At 45.8% G+C, this 26,992-nt stretch overlaps 1 protein-coding gene across 1 annotated transcript in view; it reads left to right on the top strand.

Annotated features, from left to right (window-relative positions):
- The window catches only part of LOC105871276 (A disintegrin and metalloproteinase with thrombospondin motifs 17), a 200,756-nt gene that overhangs the window by 25,653 nt on the left and 148,111 nt on the right, over positions 1-26,992 (top strand). Inside the window, exon 2 of the mRNA XM_076004811.1 lies at positions 17,416-17,585. Coding sequence (XP_075860926.1) covers positions 17,416-17,585 — 170 coding nt within the window. The remainder of the gene's footprint in view (positions 1-17,415; positions 17,586-26,992) is intronic.

Below are 26,992 nucleotides of genomic sequence, written 5' to 3'. Positions count from 1 at the left end.
CCACACTGGGGTGTGCTCAGTGCTTTGGGGACACCTAGGCTGGGAGAGGGGTGAAAGGAGGAAGCTTTCAGAGTTGCCGTAGTGTGAAATTAATGAAGCCAGAGAGTTCAGTTGCCCATAGAATGGCCTGGCCCCCTTGCAAAGGTGGAGGAATTTCTGAGCTGTCGAAGTTTCTTGTACTTCCTCGTCAAAGATAAATGACTATCTGTCAAACAGACAATACCCAGGATCCCCGACAGGGGATTCCAGGTGCAGAGAACTCCTAGATTTCTTTTCAGGCTTTTGTTTGTCCCGTCTTGTTCTGGTTGAAACATGAACACGTTAATTAATTTCTTCCCCCAAGCTGTGTGTTTGGGGGATGTTATTCTTTTCTCTGCCATCAATTTAGAAGATAAAACTGTCAAGCGCCAGTGGGCTGGTGTAACCTTTCAGCAGTAGACGTCACTGAAAAGTGGTGAGAAGCGCAGGATAATTCTAAACATTGGTATTTGTTTCTTTGGAATTTGCAAAATGCATCTCAGGGGAGCCTGGGATGATTGTCTACACGGTCCTGACTGGGGTGGTTACATACACGGTCCAATGCCCAGGCATGCAAAGGTGGCCGCCCCTGTCCCTGCTTCTTGAGGCAGGAAAGAAGATGAGTATCTGTGATGGCCGAATTGTGTCATTCCCCCCTCCCCAGCCTGGCCCCACAAATTCCTATGTTGAAGCCCTAACCCCTAGTTCCTCAGAATGTGACTACATTTGCAGATAGGGCTGTTAAAGAGATAATTTAGTTAAAATGAGGTGACGAGGTGAGGGTGGGCCCTAATCCAACAAGACCACTGTCCTTATGAGAAGAAGAAATTTGGATACAGACATGCACAGAGGCACGACTACGTAAAGACATGGGGGAGAAGACGGCCATCTGCAAGCCAGTGAGAGAGGCCTGGAACAGATCCTTCCCCCGAGGGCCCTCAGAAGGAACCAACCCTACAGACAGCTTGATCTTGAACTTCCAGCCCCCAGAACTGAGAGGCAATACGTTTCTGTTGTTTAAGCCACCCAGCCTGTGGCGCCTATGGCAGCGCTATCAAATGCATACAGTGTCTTTTACAAGTACACTTGATATTTATTAGAGGTTGAGACAAAAGATTAAGATAGATATAAAATTCACTAGAAAACAGGGTGTTCTGCCTTACTCTCAGGGTGTCCTCTGATGGCAGTCTGAAGCATTCTTATTGGAATAGACGTCTCTTCCTAGATCATGCTAACTTGCATTTTCTGTTTTCTCTTTTTTTCTTTTGTGGTTGTCCAGCTTTGCCCTTTCCTGATACAACAAATGTGCTTTCTGTCCTAAGTTTTTGTGTGCTTTTCTCCCTCCCCTGAGGGAGCACCCAGCACAGGCCTGGCCAGAGTCAGGGCTTGCTGAGGGTTTGTCGATTGCTCAACTGTTGTCCTTTCTCAGTTGGTATGCGACAGGCCAGCAGCAGCCTGGTTCCTCCTGGCTGGGAGTCTGTGGAGCTGCCGTTTACAAATGCAACTGGGAGGGGAGCACAGTCAGAAGTGAGGGAGGCTATTCAGAGTGGCTTATAGTTTTTCTATTTCAGGGAAAATCCCCCCTCGATGTTAGTACATTTGCAGCTGCATCCTTGTCTCTCTCCTCCCCAGGCTTCTCCAAAGTTTGCACCATTTCCTCACCTCCCAAGCATGCATTCATCCCTCTCCATCTGGATTTTGCTCCCGTCCTCCCCCAGTAGTGCTCTCACTGAGCCCCTCCTGGTGCTCTGCTGCGTTGGAGGTATGGAGCAGCCCTCCCTCCTGAGACTTCATTTCCCCTGGCTCCTGGGACACCATGCTCTGCCCTTCTCCTTGCATCCCTGCCCCCTCCTCTCCAGTGTAGGTTCCATCTCTTCTATTCAGCCATGTGCTTGAGGTCCCTGAAGGGTTGGTTCTGGGACGAGTGATTCCTGAATGCCTTGAGCTCCAAGATTAGAGCAAGGCATTCCCTTGCTCTTGAGCTCTGTGTCTGCACAGCTAACAGCTGCCTGACATCGCCACCCAGATACTTCAAAAGCACCTGCCACTTAGCTAGGCCAAACCCACAGCACTCTGTCACACCTGTCCCTATTCCAGTGGCCCCCAATTCAGTGACTGGTCCCACCAGTCATCTAGGTGAGGAGTTACCCTTGATGGCCCTTCTTCTTTCTCTACCCAAATGGTCCCAATATTGTCAATTTCACTTCCGAAGTACCTCCTGAGTCTATTTACTCCTTTCCACCTACAGTTGCCACCCTTGTCCAGGTATTATCCCTTCTCACCTGGGCTCATGTGGGAGTCATCCAATCAGTGTCCCCACCTCCACGCCAGCCTCTGGAATCTGCTCTGCCCACAGATGCCAGAGAGATGCATATTCAGAACACAAGCCGCTGGGTGGCAGCCCCTTGTCCCTGGAGTAAACCCTTAATACGTTATACATGACTGTGTGTTTGCCCTGCCAATTGTCTCCTTGGCAGCCATATTCTCTCTTGCTCTTGGCTCCTTGCAGTTTCTAGAACATGCCATGCTTTTCCTCCCTGGGGTCTGTGCACATGCTGTTTGCCTGAGCTGCTCCCAGCTCGTCTCTCCCGCCCCTCCCTGTTCACTCTTACTAACCCTTCTGATCTCTGCTCTTGCCTCACTTCCTCAGAGAGGCTTTCTTGAACCCCCAGTGTAAGCCCGGGCCCCTCCCTGTATTCTATCATAGCACTGTCTACTCTTTTTTGGTAGCACTTGTCACATGTACGATTTTTGTTTATTCATATGTTCATTTGGTTAATGTGCTCAAGGTGGTCACCTAAGTGGTAGCAGTGTGTGTGGCAGTGCCTAGCACACGTGGGTTCTCAATACATATTTGTTGACCAACCGAATAGCTTTCAACTTCCCCATAGGCAGTGGGGCACTGCTTGGGATCCACATAGCTCTGACCATGAGTGGAAAGGCCCAGCCCAGCTCTGCTGTGTCACAGGGTGCAGGCATGGATCGCACCTCCTTCCTAGCGTAGGGGCTGATTTTGGACTCTAGGGTTCATCAATTCTTCATCTGGGATCTTAATGACACACACACACACACAAAACAAAAAACCCTTATTTTCCACCTTGCTTTGTAAGGAATTTACATGAAAAATAAGTCTTTTATAAAAATGACTTGGCCTTGGGGGAAGTTATTTGAAGAATTCATTTTTGGAGAGCAAAACTTATTTTTTGCCTTTTTGGGGGAAAAAAAGAGAGAGAAGGCCATTATTTTTCAAGGATGTTGTGTTTGTGCAGAAGCTGAAAACTTCACCTGGCTGGGAGCTCTTCTGCACTCGTGGGGCATTGTTTCCAATCAAGAAGGTGGTTTTTCTGTAAACGGACCCTTTGCTTTTGTTAAAGAAAAAAAGTGATCAGAAAATAATTTTTTTTGAACCTGATAATTTTATTGGAAAGCATGGTATGTGTAAGAGTATGTGTTCAAATTTTAAACTATACCTGAAAACCTGCCAGCTCACTGCCTGGCTCAGGTTTCCTCCTCTAGTATTTCCTCACATGGGTCTGAATCTATAAGGCACTGGCCCCAGGTTCTTGGATGTGGCGTTAACAGGTAGTCAGGAGACCCTTCTGTTAAGTGACACTTCAACAGTGTCAAGATATCTGTGGTACACCTTGTCACTTTGATGCTCAAATTTCCCTAAGGGGACACCTCATTGATTGTTTTATGTTAAATATTGACTTGGAATATAGGCCAATGTTCTCATCTATGGCAGCATTCTGGAGTGTGGAAGTGATATTCAATATCCTAATGTTTCTATGGTGGAAAAAAAAAATCAATCCTTAGTTCTAGAACTGGGAGAAAACTTTGAAGCTTGGATGAAATATAGAAAGTATTAATAGTCTAAGGACCAACCCTCCCATTTTAAGCTATATCGGTTTGTGTCTAGCTGGAAAAACTGGAACCATGCTAGGTATTTCTAACAGACGGATTTAACACAGGGAGTTGGTTATATCAGTGTCGGTGTTTGACTAAGCCAGAAGGAAGCCAAGGTAGCCCAGGAAACAGCTATCACCCTAGGGCTGGGGAAATAAAGGGGAAGAGATGAACTTCCAGGGTCAAAGAGCTTGGAGGAGGGGTCTGTGAGCATGGGACTCAGACCTGAGGGGCCCAGACCACTGAAGGAGCTGGTGTCCAGTTGGCTGTACCTTGAGGGAGAATGGGGAGGCTGGGTCTGGGAGTACCTGCCCCAAGAGCTGGAGGCTGGAGCTGCAGTTGTCCTGTACCACTGATGCAGTAGCCCCCTGAGCTGAAAACACAAGGAACCCATCTCCTCACCTCCTGCCCTCCATTTTCCTCCTAGCACCCCCTATTGGCAGAACTCAACAGGAAGCCGGCTGGCAAGGGAGTGCGGGAAATGTAGTCAGCAGGCTCCCAGCCTCAGCTGCACAGAGAAGTGTGCAGAGGCGGGGGCTGGGAGACAAGGGGCAGACATCCTGGGAAGTGGAGACCCTCCTGTTAAATGACACTTCAAGGGCACCAAGATGAGGCCCAGGCGAATATCTAGGGCTCCCGATTCCTAGCCTGAAGGTATTTTCATGACACCCCATGGCTTCTATTTTAAGAAAGTCAACGACAAAAGACGATGGTGCTGTTGGACACACAGGAGAACCCGCACATCTTGCTATTTTTCATGCTGTGGGAGCGGTGGCTTCGGTGCCCTGACAAAGGGTTGGCGTGGACTGGGGGGGAGGGGCAGAGAGAAGGTCAGCACACAGAAAGACCAGCTGTGGCGGCAGTTGGTCTCTCTCCCACGGAGAAGGACTCACCCCCTGTCCGCTTTCCATCTTGATGAAAAACATTTGCTTTTCACTTCTCTTACCTGTGCGAAAAGTCATTAACGTGTCACGTTTTGAATAGCTGGTTGCATGCACAGTCACGTTTTGTGCTCTCTGCTGTTTCTGGTGACTAAGACCCCCTCCCCCTGGAATGCTGGGATGTTACAGTGGGGTGTTGAGCGGCAGTTCCAGGCCTCTTCCCCACCCCTCTTAAAACTGTTATTTTTACATTAGTCCCAATTTATTCTAGTGGGAGTGAGGATGGCCTTAGGAGAGACATTCTTTCATGGCCCCTGCTGAGAAGGAAATATGGAAGGCAACGAGTTCATTGGCAAGTGTCTAGACTAGAGCTTCTGGCGGATGGATAATGTGACAAGTCAGACCCGGAGGGTGCATAAAAGCATCCAAGTTTGCTATTCGGCTCTGGGGTGTGCAAAGTTTTCAAATTAGTATTTAGACCCTAATAATTAACAGCGACAGAAGGAATGTCATGCTGATGGTGGAAATAAGCCTAGCAGCACCATTCAGGTATGCTACGATATGTCTGACTCTGTGTTAGATGCAGAGTGTGGATCTCTTACTTGTTCCCACCTCTGCCCTAAGAGGGCAGAATAATTATCACCTACTTTGTAATGAGGAAGCGCATCCACCATCACCCTGGAAGTCCCTGGGCAGGGTCTCTCCAGCTCCGTGGGGCATCAAAGCTGGGCTGCTTCCACTAGCTTTGTCTCCTGCCTCTTAGGTGGAGAAAGTAACTTGTGAGTATTTCATTTCAGGACATTTATTTTAAGTTCCCTAAAAATTGATCTTGTTATTAATTGGGAATTTCAAAGAGTTTTAAACAATTCATTCAACTAAGTATAATTATTGAATTCCTCCTATATACCAGGCAGCACTAGGTGCTGTTGGTGGGTCCAAAGGTTAGTGTACAGTCAAGAAGGCAAGTGAAGATGCACGAAGCAAACAGTATCATCTGTGTAGTTCGGAGGAGGGTCAGGAGTGTCAGGAAGTGAGGAGGCACTCCAGGACCCCCAATGTTGGCTATCTGTGTCCCCCACCAGCTGTGGGCTGCCTGGGGACTCCCAGGGCATGCTGGGCGGCCTCCCGGGCCCCAGTCTTCTGCTCAGTCTGGTCTGAGAGGTTTTGCCATTCCCACGGTTACTTCTGGTTTCTAGGTTTGAATTCATTTTTGCTGTGGCAGGTACAGAACTAAACCATTCATGTGTCCTATGTAGCAGCCCAGCCAGCCCAGTCTGGGGGGGCCACAGACCCTTGGTGCTTCAGGTGGGCTGCCCACTGGGGACTCCGCTTAGGCTGTGCCACCAGCAAAAAACAGGACCTCCTGCCAACCAGTGTCATTCTGATTCAGAAAACAAGTGTCACCGTCTCACGTCTTCCTGCTAACTCCGTCCACCTCTGTCATTGTCTTTTCTTGCAGTTCTGTGTCTCCCACCCTTCGCCTTCCCCCTTCTGCTGGGGCCTCTTTTGGGGGCTAAGGGATCCCCAAGGCTGTCAACTTGTAACACATGGATTGGATATTTTCTGGAATTCCCTTTGATGAATATTTTAATTTTAGGTCCTTTGATGTTATCAAAGGTTCTTATAAGATATAACTAAACAAAATTCATGATCTCGTTTGCCATCAAATGTTCTCGAAAACATTGCCTATTGCATCACTGGGCAGCCCCCACATGTGGTCTTCCTTGATATTTTTATTTTAGAAGGTGGTGTTAGGAAAATATTATCTTTCTCTAAGGAATGATTTCCTTCCTCCTGCTGCAAGAGAATGACGAACCTACAGTCTAGCGTGCCTGTCTTTACTCCGCTCTGGTTTCAGGAAACTTGGAGCCAAATTTCAAGGCAGAACTGACAGTGGTTATTCCGCCTGGGCTGGAATCGCAGTCAGCGAGGCTAGCATGGCCTGGGTGATGTATTTAACAAATCTCTCCATAGCTCAGTGTGCACATCTGTAAAATGGGATGCAGCCCTGACTCAGTGCACGGCGGGCAGCTCCATGCAGGTGGGGTTACTCTCTGCTGTGATTTTTTTTATCACTAGAGCTACCATGTTGACTCTTTGTTGTTGCACTTGTATTTTCTTTTCTTTGGTTTTCAGTTTCTCTTTATGCCTAATTTTAATTAATTAATTGATTGATTTTTTTTTTGGCCTAATTTTATTTCAATCTAATGTTTGAGGCAAGTCACCTTAAATCTTCTATGCAGAGAGGTAACGCATGAGGGTGCTCAGGGTCCTCTCCTTCTGTGTCCCTGTGTCTCCCACCCAGTGTTCCTTCTGCTGGGGCTGGTTCTGGTTCTGGTTTTGGTAGAAGTGGTTTACCTCTGTCTTACACAGTCACTGAGTCTGTGCCACGGGAGAGAACAGCAGATGGGGACCTTCCTCTTACTGCAGGTGGCTTCTTCGCAACATACAGAATGGCACCAGGGGGTTCTGACGGAATTCCCCTGGCCTTGCCCACAAAAAAGCTGGAGGAAGCCCATGTCTGTGTGGTGAGCGAAGGTCTGGTTCTGGTGTCTCTCTCAGATGCTGGGGGTTCTGGTTGTCCACTGTTTCTGTGCCCACAGTGAGGACATTCTTGCATCTGGCCCTGGAGTACCAATGTGGGAAATGTCCGTGTTTGACTCCAAGTTTAAGTTAAGTCTACATCTTCCCATTAATGCCACAAGCACATTGGAAGTTGGGGACTAGATTCCCAGCAATGACGTTGGTCTTTGTCTTCTTGGCCCAAAGCACTGTCTGCCCTTCCACTTGAGATGCCTGGTGCCCTGGGGCAGCTGCCTCCGCTTCCTCTGCCAGGTTTGTTTTCTCTGCCCTCTTATTTGCTTCTACAGCTGGGAGAGGCTTATTTTCCTGTGCTTGGTACAAAGAGTAACTCGAGGTTTTCCCTGGAAACAGTATTGGTAGAACTGGGGTTGCCAGGATCTTTCTTGTGTAGCAAGACGTAGAGGAATTCAGGAAGGGGTTTTGGCTATTAAATTGCCACACCAAATATCTTGTGATCCACATGTTGTTTTCCCCAAAGAAATACCTGGATACTGTATTGTGTTTAAACTAAAGGAGTATCTATTGCATATAGAGCTTGATAATTCATAGTTGAGGTTTTTTTTAGTTTACATGCAAAGTGCAAAACTAATAACTATGATGACAATTTATTTGCTCAGCATTTTTAGCAGTCTCTTAACATCTAGAGTAAATCCTAATTTGAACATTCTGGAAGTACACTTAGAATGCCCTTTATTTCTTCCTTGTCTTTTTCTCTTCCTCATCTTGTTCCAAAACGATTTGAGATATCTAAATACATACAATTTTCTTTTTTAGTATATAAATGAGGCAAAAGAAGTATAAATGTTAGAAAAACAGCATGAAGCCAGAGACTGAAAATCTTCCAAGTCAGTACCAACTTCAGCAATGTGCTGGCAAAAGACACTGCTGGGCTTGACTTCAAGAATGATCCCTGCTGTCTGTGACAACAGGAGAATGCTTGAGGCCTTACATGGCTGTGGTGTCCTCATCAGCGGGGTGAAGGCCACCCCTCTTGTTCCCATGGCAGCTGGAGACAGCAGATGGTGAGCAGAGCTTGGAGAGTGCCCCAGTCGGCCACACAATGCCCGCTGGACTTAGACCTCTCCAGTGAGTTTAAAATCCTGCACGTGTTAGTCTGAAGTTGGTGTTTTTGTTTTTACTTTTGAAGATGCTTATCAGCTGTGAATATTGGCATCTGTGAAACTTTGTCTATTAGGGCATATTTATGCAGTTTAGGGAATTAATGGTAAAAATGTATCACGATTCTTTTCTCCCTGGAGGGAAAGGAATGATTGTTGCAAGTGAGGTCTGAAGAGCTATGCTGACGGAATGGGTGACAAGGGCAGACAGGGAGGAGAAGGCTGAGCCCTCCAAACTCCCACCTGCCATTTCCCCTTCTCCCACCTGCCCTTCCTTCCCCCCCAAGAAAAGATGCCTGCATTGGAAGGGAATGTAGGCCCATGGTCTCTTATCTGCAATTCCAAAATTCAGTTTTGTTTTTTCTTTTCAATAGATTTAGGTGGTACAAGTGTTTTTTTTGTTACATGAATGAATTGTAGAGTGGTGAAGTGACAGAGCTTTCAGTGTTCCTGTCACCCAAATAGTGTGCATTGTACTTGGTAGGTAATTTTTGATCCCTAACTAACCTCCTGCTTCTGAGTCTCCAATGGCCATGGAGACTGTGGGAGGACTGTGTCTGACCTGTTTACCCATTGTTGAGCTTATGAGTGGGAACATGTGGTATTTGTTTTTCTGTTCCTGACATGCTACTTCACTTAGTATAATGGCCTCCAGTTCCATCCAAGTTGCTACAAAAGACATTATTTCATTCTTTTTGGCTGACTAGTATTCCATGATATATGTTTATATTAATATATATACCACATTTTCTTTATTCATCAGTTGGTGGGCACTTAGGTCAATTCTATAACTTTGCAATTGTAAATTGTGCTGTGATAAACATACAAGTGCAGGTGTGTCTTTGATGCAATAACTTCTTTTCCTTTGGGTAGATACCCAGTGATAGCATTGCTGGATCAAATGGTAAATCTACTACCGGTTCTTTGAGGAATATCCATACTGTTTTCCATAGAGGTTGTACTAATTTACAGTCCCACCAATAGTGTGTGAGTGTTTCCTTTTCTCCTCATCTATGCCAACATCTATTTTTTTGTTTTGCTTTTTACTAATAACCATTCTAACAGAGGCAAGGTGGTATCTCATTGTGGTTTTAACTTGCATTTCTCTGATGATTAGCGACATGGAGCAGTTTTTCATATGTTGGCCATTTGTGACTCTTCTTTTGAAAAATGTCTGTTCATGTCTTTTGCCAACTTTTTTTTTTTTTTAAATTTCAAGGTATTATTGGGGTAGAAATGCTTGGTTACATAAATTGCTTTTGTACCACCAACAAGCGTGCCCATCCCCCAGACAGCATTCACTGCATCCGTTAGGTGTAGGATTTATCCATCCCCTCCTTCCCCCCAACTACGCGACACCCTATGACTATTACTTCCCAAATATGCACATTAGTGTTGATCAGTTAGTACCAATTTAATAGTGTGCACATGTATTTATTTTGCCATTCTTGTGATACTTCATTTAGAAGAATGGGCTCCTGCTCCATCTAGGATAATACAATAAGTAGTTCATTTTTTATGGCCGAGTAGTACTCTATGGTATACATACACCACATTTTATTAATCCATTCATGTATTGATGGGCACTTGGGTTGTTTCTACCTCTTTGCAGTTGTGAATTGTACTGCTATAAACATTAGAGTGTAGATTTATAGAATGTCTTTTGTTCTTTTGGGTAGATACCCACTAGTGGGATTGCTGGATCAAATGGTAGTTCTACTTTTAGTTCTTTGAGGTATTTGCATACTACTTTCCATAAAGGTTGTACTAGTTTGCAGTCCCACCAGCAAAGTATGAATGTTCCTACCTCTCCACATTCATGCCAACACTTGTTGTCATGGGACTTTTTGATACAAGCTGTTCTCACTGAAGTTAAGTGATATCTCATTGTGTTTTTGATTGCATTTCCCTGATGATTAGAGATGTTGAGCATTTTTTAAATGTTTGTTGGCCTTTATCTTCTTTTGAAAAGTTTCTGTTCATGTCTTTTGCCCACTTTTTAATGGGGTGGTTTGATTTTTTTTTTCTTGCTGATTTTCCTGAGTTTTATATAGATTCTAGTTATCAGTCCTTTATCGGATATATAGCTTACAACTATTTCGTTCCATTCTGAAGGTAGTCTATTCTTTCTAGTGATAGTTTCTTTGGCTATGCAGAAACTTTTTAATTTCTTCAGGTTACATTTATTTATTTTTGTTGTTGCTGTGATTGCTTTTGGGGTCGTCTTCATAAATTCTTTCCCTAGGCTAATGTCTATAAGAGTTTTTCCAACATTTTCTTCTAGAATTTTTATAGTTTCATGTCTTAGGTTTGTCTTAAGTCTGTTATCCACTGTGAGTTGATTTTTGTGAGAGTTGAGAAGTGCAGATCCTGTTTCAGTCTTCTACATGTGGCTATCCAATTTTCCCAGCACCATTTATTGCATAAGAATTCTTTTCCCCAGTGTATGTTTTTGTCTGCTTTGTCAAAGATCAGATGGCCAAACGAGGGTGGTATTATATCTGGGTTCTCAGTCCTGTTCCATTGGTCTCTGTCTCTGTTCTTGTGCCAATACCATGCTGTTTTAGTTTTTATAGCATTGTATTATCATATAGGTAAAGTCTGGCAACCTAATGCCTCCCAATTTGTTCTTTTTGATTAAGGTTACTTTGTTGTCCACTTTTTAATGAGGTTATTTGTTTTTTCTTTCTAATTTGTTTGAGTTCCTTGTCGATTCTGGATATTAGTCCTTTATTAGATGTACAGTTTCCAAATATTTTCTCCCATTATTTAGGTTGTCTGTTTGCTCCCTTATTTCTTTTGCTATGCAGAACTTTTTAGTTTAAGTTCCATTTATTTATTTTTGGTTTTGTTATGTTTGCCATTGGGGTCTTAGTGATAAATTCTTTGCTCAGGCCAATGTCCAGAAGAATTTTTCCTATGTTTTATTCTAGAATTTTTGTGGTCTTAGGTATTATGTTTAAGTCTTTAATTCATCTTGATTTAATTTTTGTGTATAGTGAGAGATAGGGATCCAGTTTTATTCTTCTGCATGTGGCTGTCCAATTTTCCCAGTACCATTTATTGAATAGGGCATCCATTCCCCAGTGTGTGTTTTTATCTGCCTTGTCAAAGATCAGTTGGCTGTAGGTGTATGATTTTATTTCTGGGTTCTCATTCTGTTGCATTGATCTATGTGTCTACTTTTATACCAGTACCATGCTGTTTTCATTAGCATGCCCTTATAGTATAATTTGAAGTGAGGTAACATGATGCCTCCAGATTTGTTTTTTTTTTTTTTGCTTAGGATTGCTTTGGTGATTCAGGCTCTTTTCAATTTCATATGAAAGTTAGGATTATTTTTTCTAGTTCTCTGAAAAATGACATGGATATTTTGATTGGAAATTGCATTGCATCTGTAAATGACTTAGGGCAGAATGGACATTTTAACGGTATTGATTCTTCCAATCAATGAACATTGGATGTTTTTCCATTGGTTTGTGTCACCTGTGATTTCTTTCATTAGTATTTTGTAGTTCTCCTTGTAGAGATCTTTTACCTCCTTGGTAAGTATATTCCTAGGGTGTTTTGTTTGTTTGGTAGCTATTGTAAATGGTATTGAGTTCTGGATTTGATTCTCAGCTTGAATGTTATTAGTGTATAGAAGTGCTACTGATTTGTATGAATTAATTTTGTAAGCTGAGACTTTACTGAGTTTATCAGTTCTATGAGTCTTTTGGAGGAATCTTTAGGGTTTTCTAGATATAAAGTCATATCAGGAAACAGGGATAGTTTGCCCTCCTCTTTTCTGATTTTGGTGCCTCTTATTTCTTTCTCTTGCATGATTGCTCTGGCTAAGACTTCCAGTACAATGAATGGAAGTGGTGATAGTGGGCATCCTTGTCTTGTTCCAGTTCTTAGGGGAAATGCCTTTAACTTTACCCCATTCCGTTTGTTGGCTGTGGATTTGTTGTATGTGCCTTTTATTATTTTGAGGTATATTCCTTCTATGCCTAGTTCATTATGATGGGTTGCTGCTTTTTATTGAATGCTTTTTCTGCATCTATTGAGATGATTACATGGTTTTTGTTTTTAATTCTATTTATGTAATGAATCATATTTATTGATTGTATCTGTTGAATCCTCCTTGCATCCTTGGACTGAAACCCATTTGATTATGGTGAATTATTCTTTTTTTATGTGCTGTTGGATTCAGTTTGCTAACATTTTGTTGAGGATTTTTTACATCTGTCTTCATTAGGATATTGGTCTACAGTTTTATTTTTTTGTGTGTGTATTTCCTTTCTGGCTTTGTTATTAGGGTGATATTGGCTTTGTAGAATGAGTTAGGCAGGATTCCTTGCTTCTCCATGTGGTGTAACAGTTTCAGTAGAATAGGTACCAGTTCTTCTTTGGTAGAATTTTATTGTGAATCACTGTAGTCATAGGATTTAATTGTTGGTAGATATTTTATTACTGATTCAAACTTCTTACTCATTATTGTTCTGTTCTGGATTTCTATTTCCTCCTGATTCAATCTTGGGAGGTAGTGTGTTACCAAAATTTTATGTTTCCTCTGGATTTTCAAGTTTGTATGCATAGAGGTATTCGTAGTAGTCTTGGATAATCTTTTGTATTAATCTTTATTTGGTATCAGTTATAATGCTTTCTTTTTCTATTTCTTAGAGCTTATTTGAATCCTTGCTCTTTGGGGATTAATTTAGCTCCTGGTCTGTCAGTGTTATTTATCTTTTCAAAGAAACAACTTTTCATCTCATTGATCCTTTGTATTGCTTTTTGGTTTCAATTTTGCTTAGTTCTGCTCCAATCTTTGTTATTTCTTGTCTTCTAGCTTTGTGTTTGGTTTATTTTTGCATTTCTACATAAGGTGTGACATTAGGTTGTTTGTGATCTTTCTATCTGTTTGATGTAGTCATTTAGTACTGTGAATTTCCCTTTTAAGATGCCTTTTGTTGTATCTTAAAGATTTTGGAAGCTTGTGGTGCCATTGTCATTTAATTCAAAATATATTTTGATTTCTCTCTTGATTTTCTCATTGACTGAAATAATGTTTAGCAGCAGGTTGTTTAATTTCCACATGTTTGTATAGTTTTGAGAGTTCCTCTTGGAATTGATTTCTAGTTTTATTCCACAGTAATCTGAGATGATAACATGGTATGATTTCAATTTTTAAAAATTTGCTTAGACTTGTTTTGTGGCTTACCATATGGTCTTTCTTGGAAAATGTTACATGTGCTGATGAGAAGAATGTATATTGTGCAGTTTTTGGATAGGATATTCTGTAAATGTTAGGTCCACTTTTTTTTAGAATTTCGTTTAAGTCTAGTGTGTCTTTATTGATTTCCTGCCTTGATGATCTCTAGTTCTGTCAGTGGAGTATTGAAGTCCCTGACTATTGTTTCTGTTTATTTCATTTCTTAGGTCTAGCAGTATTTGTTTTATGAATATGCGAGCTCAGGTGTTAGTATCATATAAATTTAGGATTGTATCCTACAAAACCAAGTTTCATAAATGAACTGGAAATAGTCATTCCCAGACAAGCAAACACTAAAGGAATTTGTCACCACTATACCTGCCCTACAAGCAATGTTCAAAAGTGCTCTGTGCACTAGAAAGAATGGTCAATACTCACCAATGTAAATACATTGGAGAGTAAAAACTCACAGCTCTTACAAAAAAAGTAACACAGGGGAGAATACAAAACAACTATGTAACAATCAATACCATGACTGGAACAGTATCTCACTTACCAATATTAACATTGAATATTAACAATCTAAATGCCCCACTTAGAAGACATAGATTGGCAGAATGGATAAAAAAAACCTAGAACCCAGAAATTTGCTGTCTCCACGAAAACCATTTAACTCATAAAGAGTCTCATAGACTCAAGGTAAAGGGATAGAAAAAAATATTCCATGCAAATAGAAACCAAAAGTGAGCAGGAGTAGCTATTCTTACATCAGATAAAATAAATTTTAAATCAACGACAGTAAGAAAAGACAAAATATGGTCATTATAGAATGATAAAAGGATCAATTGAACAACATGCAGGGTTTTTGACACTCATTTCATGGCAAGACCTGACTGGCACTGATTTGAGGCTACTGAGCCGGTATCTTCACTTCTTCCTTTATTCACTTAACTGCATGCATTTGTTTAATGAGTGTTTATTTCCCAACAAGTGTGTGCCAGGGCGTGGGGGCAGTGAAAGGAGCAAATGAAGTAGTTGAAGTATAAACTTTTAAAACCACAGAGTACCTGCCCATCATGTTCTTCCTACTACTTGGTATTCAAGGCATACATTAACTCACAGCATGTCACCCTTTATGACATCCTGTTATGTTAGCTCTCCAAGACCCTGGAGGGAGGAGGGGTAGGTCTTATTAGTCTTCCTTTGTAAACTTAAAAGTCAGATACCCAGTGTACGATTTAATATGTTAAATGTCCAGGAGCAAGTTGCTCCTCTGGTATAGGAGTGATAGGCTACTTTCCTTGGAGTGTGCTCAGTGCTTATATGTTCAAGCTAGCTGCCTCCCAAAGAAGGATTTCTAATGTGTCCTTTGGGCCATGCAAAAAATGCAGCTCTTTTCTGTACAAAACCCTGAAAATACATGGCAAGGTATGGAAACATGAACAGAATAGCCAATGTAGGGAACATGAGTTGGTGACTCTAAGAGATGGGTTACTGCTACTGACTTTGAGAAGGGCTCTGGCCACCATTCGGCTTGCAGTTGGTTGCCTGGAGAATGTGGGTGTGCAAGTTACAACAAAGCTCCTGTTTGGGTGGTCCTTTACCTCTGTCGCTTTAAAATGGAAGCAAGGTGGCTCTTCAGATTTCAGGTTGGACAGGTTAGGGGTAACCTGCTTGATGGAGGTGGGTGTTGCTCAACAGATTTTCAGCCAGGGGCCTCTTTCATCCTGCCCATGAACAAAGGCAAAGCCATCTAGGAGCTTGCCTTTTGTCATAGAGTGGACCCTTCCTTATCTTATTCTGCTGTGGAGGCCCAGAAGGCTTGATGGGAGGTGGGCCTGGCTCTAGGGAAAGGGGAAACCTGTCCCAAGGGGCTGACAACACATTCCTCTCTTTGATTCTGCATGTTTGTGATCAATCAGGTGGCATACTTTGTTCCCCGTGCTTCGGTTTCATCATTTAGAGTTTAAAAGTGACTTCTGTGTTTTTCTCAAACTCAATGATATTTAAATAAAGTAATACTTATTACATAAATGGGGAAAATACAGAGGAACAAAAGGAAAAGGAAGATAAAATGTCACTTGCCATTAACATTTTAGTTAAGTTCTTCCTAGGTTTTTTAGTATTCACATATGTATTTTCGGGAGGGCCTAAAGTTAATAGCATTTAACATTTTTACACAGTTGGGATGTAACTGTATATACAAGTTTATATCTCTTCTCTGTATCAGTAAGTAACCTTCACAGGTGTGGTTTTCATGGCTGCATACCTTTCTGCTGCTGTTGGCTTTCTCTGTTGGACATTTTGATTGTCACTTTTTCATGACTGTAATTACATAGAACAGCGTTCTTGTTTATAAATTATTATATAATCCATATCTCATATTTCATAACACAGTAGTGTCCCCTTGTCTGTGGCTTTGCATTCCACAGTTTCATTTACCTGTGGTCAGCCATGATTTGAAAATAGGTGAGAATAGTATAGTAAGACAATTTGTGAGGGGGCAGGGGAAAAGAGATATAACACATTCACATAATTTTTATTACAGTATATTCTCATAATTGTTCTATTTCATTAATCTCTTACTATACATAGTTTATAAATTAAACTATATCACAGGTATGTGTATATAGGAAGAAAACATAGTACAGTTCTGTGTAGGATTCAGTACTCTCTGTGGTTTCAGGCATACACTGAGGGTCTTGGAACTTACCCCCCATGGATGAGGGGTGCTGCCGTATCTGTTTTTGATTCTGGAATGATTGGGTCACTGAATGAAGCCTGTTGGTGCCGATGTAGAGTGTGTTTTACTGCATTTACATTGTGGCAGAGATGTGTCCATATGGGCTAGTGCTAAAACGTAAGTAATAACTATCAAATTAAAGAACAGCCTTTCTACTCACTTGGATTCTGAAAGTGCATGCTGTTCCTACCAAGCTGTGGTGTTGGTTAGTGTTTCTGTGTACAAAGACTGTGTCAGTCCTTACATGACAGCTTTGCACGTACAGGTATGGTCTCTCTAATAGCAATACTTATTTATCAAAGTAAGATCTTACAGGGGAATAGTTTATCTGAAGAGTCCATGGGGAATTAGACATTTATTGATAAGTCTTCCCTCTTGTGAGAAAAGGACAAGATGTATGATAGCCTGGATGCGTGTCGTAGGATTTTTTCCCCCTTAAATAATGCTCTCATACATGCCAACATTCATGGCTCCTCGTTCACGCAACTGCTGGGATGCCAGCCCCCAGGGGCGTCCTGCCCCTGCTTTGCTGCCTTGGTCCCAGTTGCCAGCACTGCGTAGCCTTTCAGGAGCCTCTGCCAGTTCTGTGTCATTAGCCGGAGGGGCTTCCGGGTCCCTCCCCAGCGGGTCCAGGCTTCCTTTCCTCCGCATTCTTCTCCGTGTCCCTCTGAAGGGGCCGGTTTCCTCTTCCGTGGTACTCAGCCCCGTTGGCCACCTCGGCTGCGGTGGTGGGCAGGTTTGAGCCCCACTTGGTGTCTGGCCTCCCTGCTCTCTCCCTCCTGCCCAGGCAGCGCCGCCCCTCGTGAGCGAGCCCAGGCTCGCCTCGTGGCGGGGAGGTTGGTGGCAGCTGCGTCTCTCTACGGCCCGCCGAGACTGACCGCTCTCCTGGGAGGCTCAACAGCAGCCTTTGCGCTGTGTGGCTTTAGACGTCCATAAGCCAAGGACTGCGCTGATGTCTACGGTGTTTTCTAGAAAAGAAGCTGAGGAAGGGCAGGCCGTCGGGGGACTGGCGCCAGCGGAGGAACGCCATCCAGCTCACCAACGAGCACACGGTGGAGACCCTGGTGGTGGCCGACGCGGACATGGTGCAGTACCACGGGGCGGAGGCCGCCCAGAGGTTCATCCTCACCGTCATGAACATGGTGAGTCTGGGGCTGGGGTCCTGACACAGGTGGGCTCTGTTTGCTCCTGATGAGAGCTCTGGGGCCAGGCGCTGTGTCCTGTCGCCTCAGGAGAGGAAGAAGCTGGGTTGGGGGTGGGGACCCAGCCTTGTGATCCCCAGGCATTGCAGAGGGCAGGACTGGCGGAAAGCACCTGCCTGCTGGCCCTGCCCTGCTGGGGGCTTGAAGCGCCTGGTCTGCTCAGTGGTTGGGTCGCTCATTAGCAGATGGCTGCTCAAGACCCTCACGGCACACACGATCCACACCAAGGGGCCTTGAAAGTTGAGCGAGTCCCAGACCCTGCTCTAAGGAGTCAACAGTGGAGTTGGGTGGAATCAAATCAACTTTATTGGAAAACAATTTGCCACGGGCAGAGAGGGCCTGGCAGGAAGTGGGGGGAGAGGTCATCTAGTTGAGGGAACCATGGAAGGAGTCATGAAGCCTGTGTCTGCATCCAATTTGTTGAATGGGGATGGTGGGAAACCCACTTTACGTAATGGGGACAGGTGGTAGGGCTGCGCTCCTCAAATGCTAGATCTTCAGAGACATCCTAGCTCCACCATCCTTCTAGTTTTCCCAATAAGTGTTTTTGACAGCCTTCAAAAACCTTTGGCATTGTGTTAGGTGCCAGGGGTACAAATGCAACAGAGATCTGGTCCTTCTCTTAAAAGACCGTAGCAGTAACAGACGAATAAAGCATTCATGCTACAGTAGAAACATCCGCAGGGGCCCCTGGGGCCCAGGTGGAGGGCTGGCGTGGGCTCACCCTGCAGCATGAGGCTTCATGCAAGAGTGAACCCTGAGCAGCAAGTGAGTGCCTGCCAGTTTGGGGCTGGCAAGGTCACGCAGCAGGAGCCAGGCCTGGAGGTCTGTCAGCTCCATGTGGGGAGGGCAGGTGGCTGGGCATGGCTGGAACAGGAGTGGAGGGGCCCTAGGGTGTGGGTGGGGGTGTGGACAGGGTAGGGTGAGGCAGAAGGGTCGGGCATCCTGAGGAGGGTGGGCTCTACCCCGAGGAGTGGGGCCACTCTCGGAGGGGTGGAGAGCAGCATGCCCAGGTGGATGTTTGGAAGGACAGCCCCGTGTCTGCAGGGAAGTGGCGTGTAGAACGTCAGGGTTGCAGCATGTGGGGGGGGGGTCGGAGCATAGGGGGGCGGGAGTGGGGTGGAGGAGGTGCTGGGAGGAAAGACCCACAGGAAAGAGCCAAGGAATCAGTGACCAGCAGGATGTGGGGGCTGGAGTGGCAGGAGGTGGTGGCGAGGGAAATGCAGGCTGCACCTGGGCTTCAAGCTGGGTGCCTGGGTGGACGGTGGAGCCACTGGCTGAGAAAAGGAGCAGAGAGAGTTTGGGGCCACAGCGAGGAGTTCTGACATGGTCAGGGTCCTGCAGGAAGTGGCTGGCAGGGCCGTGACCACCAGGCCAAGCGTCTCCCCTAACAGGCCACAGGGAAGTGCTGGGCCCAGTGGGTGTGGGAGCCCCACGGGGATCCTGCTTGCTGTGAGGACCAGTCTCTGGTCCCTCATCCTCTGTGTCATCAGACTTCCCAGGGCCGGCTTTGGGACACACGTCTCTGCCTGTGGGAAGCTCCCTCTGCCTCGTCCCTTGGGCACGCTGTGCTCTGCGGCGGGGGCTGCATGGGTGGCGCTTTGACAGCGTAGGCTTTGAGTTGAGCTCCGTGTTAGACCACATATTTCCTCACGTGATGGGCTCTTCTGCAAAGCACGCCGCTGCGGGGACCCTTGGCTAGTGGTTGGCTTTCTAGACACGGTCCTCGATGGGCTCAGTGGGAGGATACCTTGTTGCTCCCACCCCTCCTTCAAAGTCATAAACTCTGGGGGTTCCATTAACTTCTTAAAAAAATTTTTTTCAGGTTTCTTCTTCTATTTTTTATTGTGGTAAAATACATACGTAACATAAAATTTCCCATCTGAACCCTTTGTAAGTGCACAGCTCAGTGGCATCAAGCATATTTACCTTGTCGTGCTACTGTCACCAGCACCCATCTCCAGAACGTTTTCATCTTCCCCAAACTGAAACTCTGTACACGTAAAACACTAATTCCTAGTGCCCATTCCCCTGGCCCCTGGCACCTGCCATTCTACTGTCTGTGAATATGGCAGCTCTGTGCACCTCGTATACATGGAATCCTACGGTGTTTGCCCTTTTAAGGATAGATGGCTTATTTCACTCAGCATGACATCCTCAAAGTGTATCCAGGTCATAGCATGTGTCAGAATCCACTTCCTTCCTAAGGGTGAGTCCTGTCCCATTGTGTGTATGTGCCACGTTTTGTGTATGCATTCATCCGCTGATGGACACGTGGGCTGCTTCCACCTGTTGGCCGTTGTGACTAGTGCTGCTGTGAACATGGGTGTGCAAATATGTGGTCAGGTTCCTGCTTCCAATTCTTCTGGGTGTATCTCTGGAAATGGAATTGCTTTGGTTAACTTTTAATGGTGCCTGGCCCTGGTTCCTGAGAGAGATTTCCATGTTCTTCATTTGCACACACCCAGGTCTGCCTGGTAGCTGGTTAATGATGGGCTGCAGCGTTCACGTCTGCCCAGAGGAAGCCCACCAGGAGGGCTGAGGGCCCTGGCTCTGCACCCACTCTTTCATCTGCAGACTTTTTCATCTCATTTAAAAAAATTATCCTGGGCACAAGTGCAAGAAATAAACATTCATTACAACAACTAAGATAGTAACAAGGCAGAGCTTCCACTTTGATATTGCTGTCGTAATTTATCATCCAGGCAGGGAGGCGGAGGGGTGGGTGGGGATGGTACGTGAAGACATCCTTACTGCCCCCCTCCCCTGTGGTTCATGAGGACTAAAACAGCGGTCCCGAGACATTTTGGCACCAAGGACTGGTTTCATGGAAGACAGTTTTTCCATGGACCTGGGGTGGTGGTGGGGATCGTTTCGGGGATGATTCAAGCACATTACACTTATTATGTACTTTATTTCTATTATTATTACATTCTAATATATGTTGAAATAATTATACAACTCACCCTAATGCAGAATCAGTGGAAGCCCTGAGCTTGTTTTCTTGCAATTAGACGGTCGCATCTGGGGGTGATGGGAGACAGTGCCTGATCTGGCGGGAGACAGAGCTCAGGCGGTGATGCGAGCAATGGGGAGCGGCTGGAAATACAGACAGATGAAGCTTCGCTCACGAGCCTGCCGCTCACCCCCTGCTGTGTGGCCCTGTTCCTAACAGGCCCCGGACTGGTACCAGTCTGTGGCCTGGGGGTTGGGGGCCATGGGACTAAAGGACAGGGACTAACGAGTTCCATTCCTTGCCTCTGAGAGGAGGACGGCCTTCACTGCTCTTCAGCTGCTTGCACTACGACACTGGAGGCTCCAGACCCCACTGTTTAGGGCACATCCGGGGCCGGCCACGGGCAGTCTGGATTCAGATGTTTCGGAGGGGGCCCACCCAGTCAGGGCAGTCCCATGGCATGAAGGGCAGGTGCAGTGACACTTAGCCAGGCCCCGCGCAGGTCGCCTGGCACCACCCCTCGGCAGCCCTCCCGTACCGCTGTGGACTTGTCTCTCAGTAAAGCGAGAGACCAGTTCCGTTCAGACACGACGCCGTGTTTTAAATGAGCCCATCTCTCACCAGCACCACCCTCCTTCAATCCCTCAAATCCTAGTTTAGGAAATCCAGAGAATTTTCTCCTGCTGTGGCTGTTTTAGAAAAGGGATTTCTGTTAGTAAGTGAGATAACTGTTAGGCCAGGAGGAGGGGAAAGGATTACGGCTGGGTCCAGGAGCCCTGTCATTAGACGAGCCCCCAGGAGCGGCGAGCAGGAAGGAACACGACGCCAGCGAGCCCATCTGTCTCCCCCCAGAGCCTTTTTTCTGTGGGGCTGCAGGATGGAAGTGGCTCTGTCTCCTTAACCCCTCTGGATTTGGAGATTTGGAAAGAAACCTCCTGGAGTGGGTTGCTTCCAACCCATGTTCCTTCCAACACATTTCTCTCCAGGCTGTGGGAAATATCACCCCTGGTGCCAATGGCCAGGCACCCGCCCCCGCCCGCTGCCCTCCCACTTGGGTCTTTGTGGCAGGGGCCCAGCAGGCCATCCTGGCCGCCAGGGGGAACCCAATCAGGCCTCTGTCCCCAACACAGACCAGGGGCTTGTGGCACCTTGGAGGGCTGACACCATATCCAAAGCTGGGAGGCCGAGGCAGGAGGATCATTTGGGTTCAGGAGTTCAAGACTAGCCTAAGCAACATAGTGAGACCTTATCTCTAAAAAAATTTTTTTAAAATTAGCTGGCCATAGTGGCACATACCTGTAGTCCCAGCTACTTGGGAGGCTAAGGCAGGGAGGATCCCTTGAGCCCAGAAATTTGAGGTTGCAAGCTATGATGATTAAAAAAAAAAGGTGTTGAGATATAGCTACATGCAAAAGAACTTAGAGTATTGAATTCACAGAGACAGAAAGTAGAATGTTGGTTGGCAGGGCTGGGGGAGAGAAGAATAGAGAGTTTAGTAGGTACAGAGTTTCAGTTTTGCAAGATGAAGAAAGTATGGAAATAGATCGTGGTGATGCTGTATAACAGTATGAATATATGTGATGCCAATAACCTGTGCACTGAAAATGGTGAACTTTTGTTATGTACGTTTCACCACAATTTTTAAAATCATCCTACTTATTATCTGTGAGCTCATCAAGGGAGGCCTGTGTTTACACTTCCAGCATTGTTTACCCAGTGTCTGGTACACATGCAGGAGATGATTCAGAAATATCTGTGGAGTCTGAACACACAGATGAGTGACTGGTGCCATATACTAACATCCTGTGCAAAGGATTTAGCGCTGAAGTCATGGAAACAAACACTGGCTTTGCTTTTTTAATTCCTTTATTAATTTACTTCTGACAAGCCTTTGTATTCCAAGCACATCACACAGATAGGGTGTATTAAACTCTGGTAGAAAGTGTGTCTGCATCAATGTAATTATATATTTACCTCTCCCACACAGCCCCTGAGGTGGGCCACTGCACCGTGGGCCGTCCCTTGCAGATCTTGTCTTTCAAGGAGGGGGTGGTACGAGATGGAGAAGATAAAACAAGGCATGTTTAAAATAAAATCCCCAAAACAAAAACTACACAGAGGGAACACCTGGCTGCAATGAGTAGCTCACCATCCACAACCTATTGTGCAGATCCCAAAGGTATAGAAGTGGCTGCTGTCAGAGCTGCTGTTGTCATTCTAGGAAGCCTGGAAGAGGTACCAAGGGAAACTGGTGTCTCACAAAGTGGTCCCATTTTCCCACAGGGAGGAAAGACGTTTGGTAAATCCTAGAGCAGTAAGCTGGGCTCTTGTATTCATTGGGAGTTTTGATTACAAATAGCAGAAGCTAGACCTGGGCTGACTGAATGAGAAAAGCAATCCCATTTTTGGAGGTTCAGAGGGAGGTATCCAGAATCGAAAGGAGGACTGGGTCACCAGGCTCAGAATTGGGGGGGGGGGGCATTTGAGTGGAGTGGATACAGGAGGCTAGGCCAGGGGAGATCAAGGCCAAGATTGGGCTGGCTGTGCGCTGTTGAATGCTGACCTCTGTGCTGGACCCCTGCGGCCACTTCTCTGTCCCAGGGACATCTCCCACCTGCCTGTCACCTGTCCTTCCGGAATCCATGGAGGGAATCTAGGAAGAAGGCTGCTGGGGGGCAGAGCGAGTCTCCACCCATTTTGCTTTCTTTGGTGGGAAGAGGGTCCTTGTCTTCTTCCAGAGCGTGCCCAGTGGGAGAAATTTCCCCCCCGTGAAAAGAGCAGCTATTTGGCCCCTAAAAAATAAAAATAAAAAAAAAATCAGTCAATGAAAACCCCAGCACAAGGGCTAGAGAAGAGGTTCACTCGTATGACCCAGCAGTTCCTCTCTTGGATGTATACAGAAACAGAGGCAGAGTCTGGAAGAGAGATTTGCACACCCATGTTCACAGCAGGATTATTCACAATGACCAGGCAGCGGAAGCAACCCAGGTGACCATCGAAGGATGACTGGATGAACAAAGTGTGGCATAGGCATACTAGGGAATATTGTTCAGTTGTCAGGGGAAGGACATTCTGACACCTGCTACAACATGGATGGATGAATTTGTGAGGTCATTTTGCTAAGTGAAATAAGATGGTCACAGAAGGGCAAAACTGCATGGTTCCACATAGGGGGCACCTAGAGTAGTCAAATTGATAGAGACAGAAAGTAGCATGGGGACGTGCCAAGGGTTGGGGGGAGGGAGTATTGGGGAGTTAGTTGTTTATTGGGTGCAGAGTTTCATATTTCCAAGATGAACAGAGTCGTGGAAATTGGGTACACAACAATGTACTTAACACTGTGATTAAGTATACAGTTAACACACAGCTGTACACTTAAAATGGTTAAGGTGGCAAATTTTCTGTTATGTGTACTTGACAATAAAAATAGAAAAGAGATGCACCCATTCCCTTCAGCTGTATCAGCCACTTCACGTGTGCTTGCGACTCTTCTGTCCTTTTTGGGATGGAGCAGGGACTGCAGGAGTTCTCATCCTCATGGAGCTCGTGCAGTGGGAACCACAGACAGTATTCAACACGTGTGCAGTGAGAAGGAAAAACCAGAAAGCAGTAACCGCTGTGCAAAGAACCAAGTGGCAGCACGTGATTGAGGCTGTCAGGGCCCCCTCTGGGAGAGGTGTGACCCACCCCTTGGAGGGGAAGGTGTTCAGCCAGCACGAGGAGCCAGCCAGTGCGGTCAGCCTGGCGTTCGGGAGGCACAGAGAGAGGCGGCTCCCGGTGGGTGCCGGGGCGGGTGGCGGGGCGTGGTGAGGGGTAGGCAGGCCGTGTGCCGGGCATGGAGAATGGGTTTCATCCAGTGCTCTGGGAAGCTGCCGCGTGGTCTTCAGCAGAAGAGTGATGTGCACTGGCTTGTGTTTTAAAGGCTCCTTCTGCCTGCCCCTTGTTCAGGGGAATAGAGTCCTCCCGGCTCTGTGTCACCTGTTCAGGTCCACACAGAGGAGGACGCGTGTGCCAGGCTGGGTGTCGGAGCTGGCCCCAAGCTGCAGAGGGCTGCCTGGCTTGGCTGCTGTGCATTCTCCAGAGGTGCTGCCGTGCCTTTTTACATATGTGACACGATTCTCCTTTGGTTGGGGTGGCAGTGACACGGGAGCAGGAATATTTTAAAGAACAAATTGCAGACGGAAACAGGTGGTGCTGATACAAGAAACCCTGGGTTTGGGCAGCCAAATTGGAAAGTGGAGCCACTCAACAGAGCTGTGGTTGTTCTTAGCTTCCTTAACAACCGGGGAGTGGAATGAAAACTCGGAGGCGTTCCAGGCAAGTTCTGTTTGGAGGGAAAATGACATCAATTTTACTCAATTACCATATGAAACAGACAACAAGCCTTTCTCTGGTGACTAGCAAAACGAGCATAGGGTTAGAGCAGTCACTGGTTCTCACACTTGCTGGGAGCCCAGGGAGAGGCGGGGAGGGGCTGGCCCACCCCTAGAGCCTCTGGGAAAGTGGGTCTGGGGTGGGCTCCAAAATGTGTATTTGTCGCAAGTAACCAGGTGATGTTATTGGTTACTGCTGCCTTGGGAACCCCGCTCACAGGCACTGTGCCGGAGAGCAGAGCTCCCTCCTATTTAGGGGTCTGAGTAGCAGTGTATGCCACCCGAGGGTGTCACCCACAGGTCCCTGTCTGTCCCTGGCTAGGCTCTGGGTCATGCAGGTAGGTGGTACTTTCATGAAAACTCTGCCTAGCATGGTGAGCAGCTCCTTCCCATGTGCCCCAACCACTGCCCCCCACCCCACCGTGTTCCCAGGTCGCCCAGCCAGGAGAGCTGCAGTGTGCTGCTGGCAGTGGGTCCGCTCAGCCCCCAGGCTGCCAAGGAAATGTGACAAACGCGGCCAGAGCTCTGAATGCTTGCTGGGGTGTAGCCAGCGCTGGACGCCGGAGACAGAATTTCCAGACGATTGGCTGCACGGTTCCCTCCCCAGCCAGGTGTCTTTCTAAACATCAAGTGGCCGTTGCCTCTAAGACTTTTCCTGAGCATGAGTTTCCATGGGGAAAAAAGATGGGGAGACTTTGTCACATGTTTTTAAGGCTTGTGTTTTGCGGTGTTGGATTTTCATCTAGCTTGCCGGGCTCAGCATGGGGCCTTGGGGAGACACTACCCTGTGTGCTGTTGGAGTGTGGTTGGCACCCAGCAGGTGACAGAGTACTTTACCTGTGGTCAGGCTCTATACCTGCCTTCCTGGGCGTGAGTGCCCTTGTTACGTGCCCAGGAGAAATGCCTTCTTATAGGGTTACTAGCAAACGTTATTTAGAGTATGAAGCTTTTTTTTTAATTCATAATTTGAATTGTAGTAAAATGCACATAACATGAAATTTACGATCTTAGGCATTTTTAAGTGTACAGTTCAGCATTGTTAAGTATATTCATTTTGTGGTCCAACCCATCTTTATAGCTTTTTCATCTTGCAAAACTGAAACTCTGTACCCATTGAACAAATTCCTATTTCCACCTCCCTCGGCCCCTGGAGCATGAAGCTTTCTCCCCTTCCCCCAAATCCATCTCACATCTCTTTTTGTGCATGCATTCTGGGAAGTGACAGCTTTCGGGTAATGGTGTACGGAACGCCCGTGGTTCTGAACTGGCATCAGCCTGGCAAGGAGAAAATGGGTGATTCTAGCAAGGAAGCTTGTTCCTGTAGTTTTGTTCTTCCTGAAACTTGCATCATTCCATGCAGATCTTTTCTACTGTGGCATATCAGAATAGCACTGAGGATTACCCTACTGCATTATTTGTAGTATTCTTTCATGTTTTTGGTTTTGGCTGGTGTCTGTGTTACAAGCAGTGTTTAGATTGCACCTTAAAACAAAATGATGTGTGACTTGAAGCTTCTTGCTCATAACTTAAGTTTTCATTCTTGCTAATTTTCATGTTTTGAACTGAAGTTTACCAGTTTGGACTCAATCCTAATGCTGAATATTTCAGCAGATGTTGAGTTATAGCCATTGGGTGGTTCTTGAAATACCAAAACAAGGGAGAAGGTATGTGGCTCCCCATTTCAACCCTAGGCTTGGGGATAGGTAATGAGCACTGGCCTGTGGATGGATGGTCCAGTATCAAAGAAAAAGAAAAATGACAGCTAATTTGTTTGAAAGTTTGGGAAAAATAAAAAGTGAGAACAGAACAACCGAATGTGTTTTGTTTTTCCTTGTGGGAAAGAATATTAGGTTTCACAAAGATAGGTTTTATTTAACTTAAATAATAGCTTTCAAAGAGTAAAATTCAGGCAGTGACACAGCCAGTTCCTCTGTCAGGGAGACGCTCAAACACTGCGTGCTTGGCTCTTGACCTTGGCGGCCAGGCGTGGCGGCGTTGACCAGCTCTGCTTGGCCTGA

Source organism: Microcebus murinus, chromosome 7 (genome assembly GCF_040939455.1).
Source record: "Microcebus murinus isolate Inina chromosome 7, M.murinus_Inina_mat1.0, whole genome shotgun sequence".
Taxonomy (NCBI): Eukaryota; Metazoa; Chordata; class Mammalia; order Primates; family Cheirogaleidae; genus Microcebus; species Microcebus murinus.
This window is presented reverse-complemented; position numbering and strand designations above follow the sequence as displayed.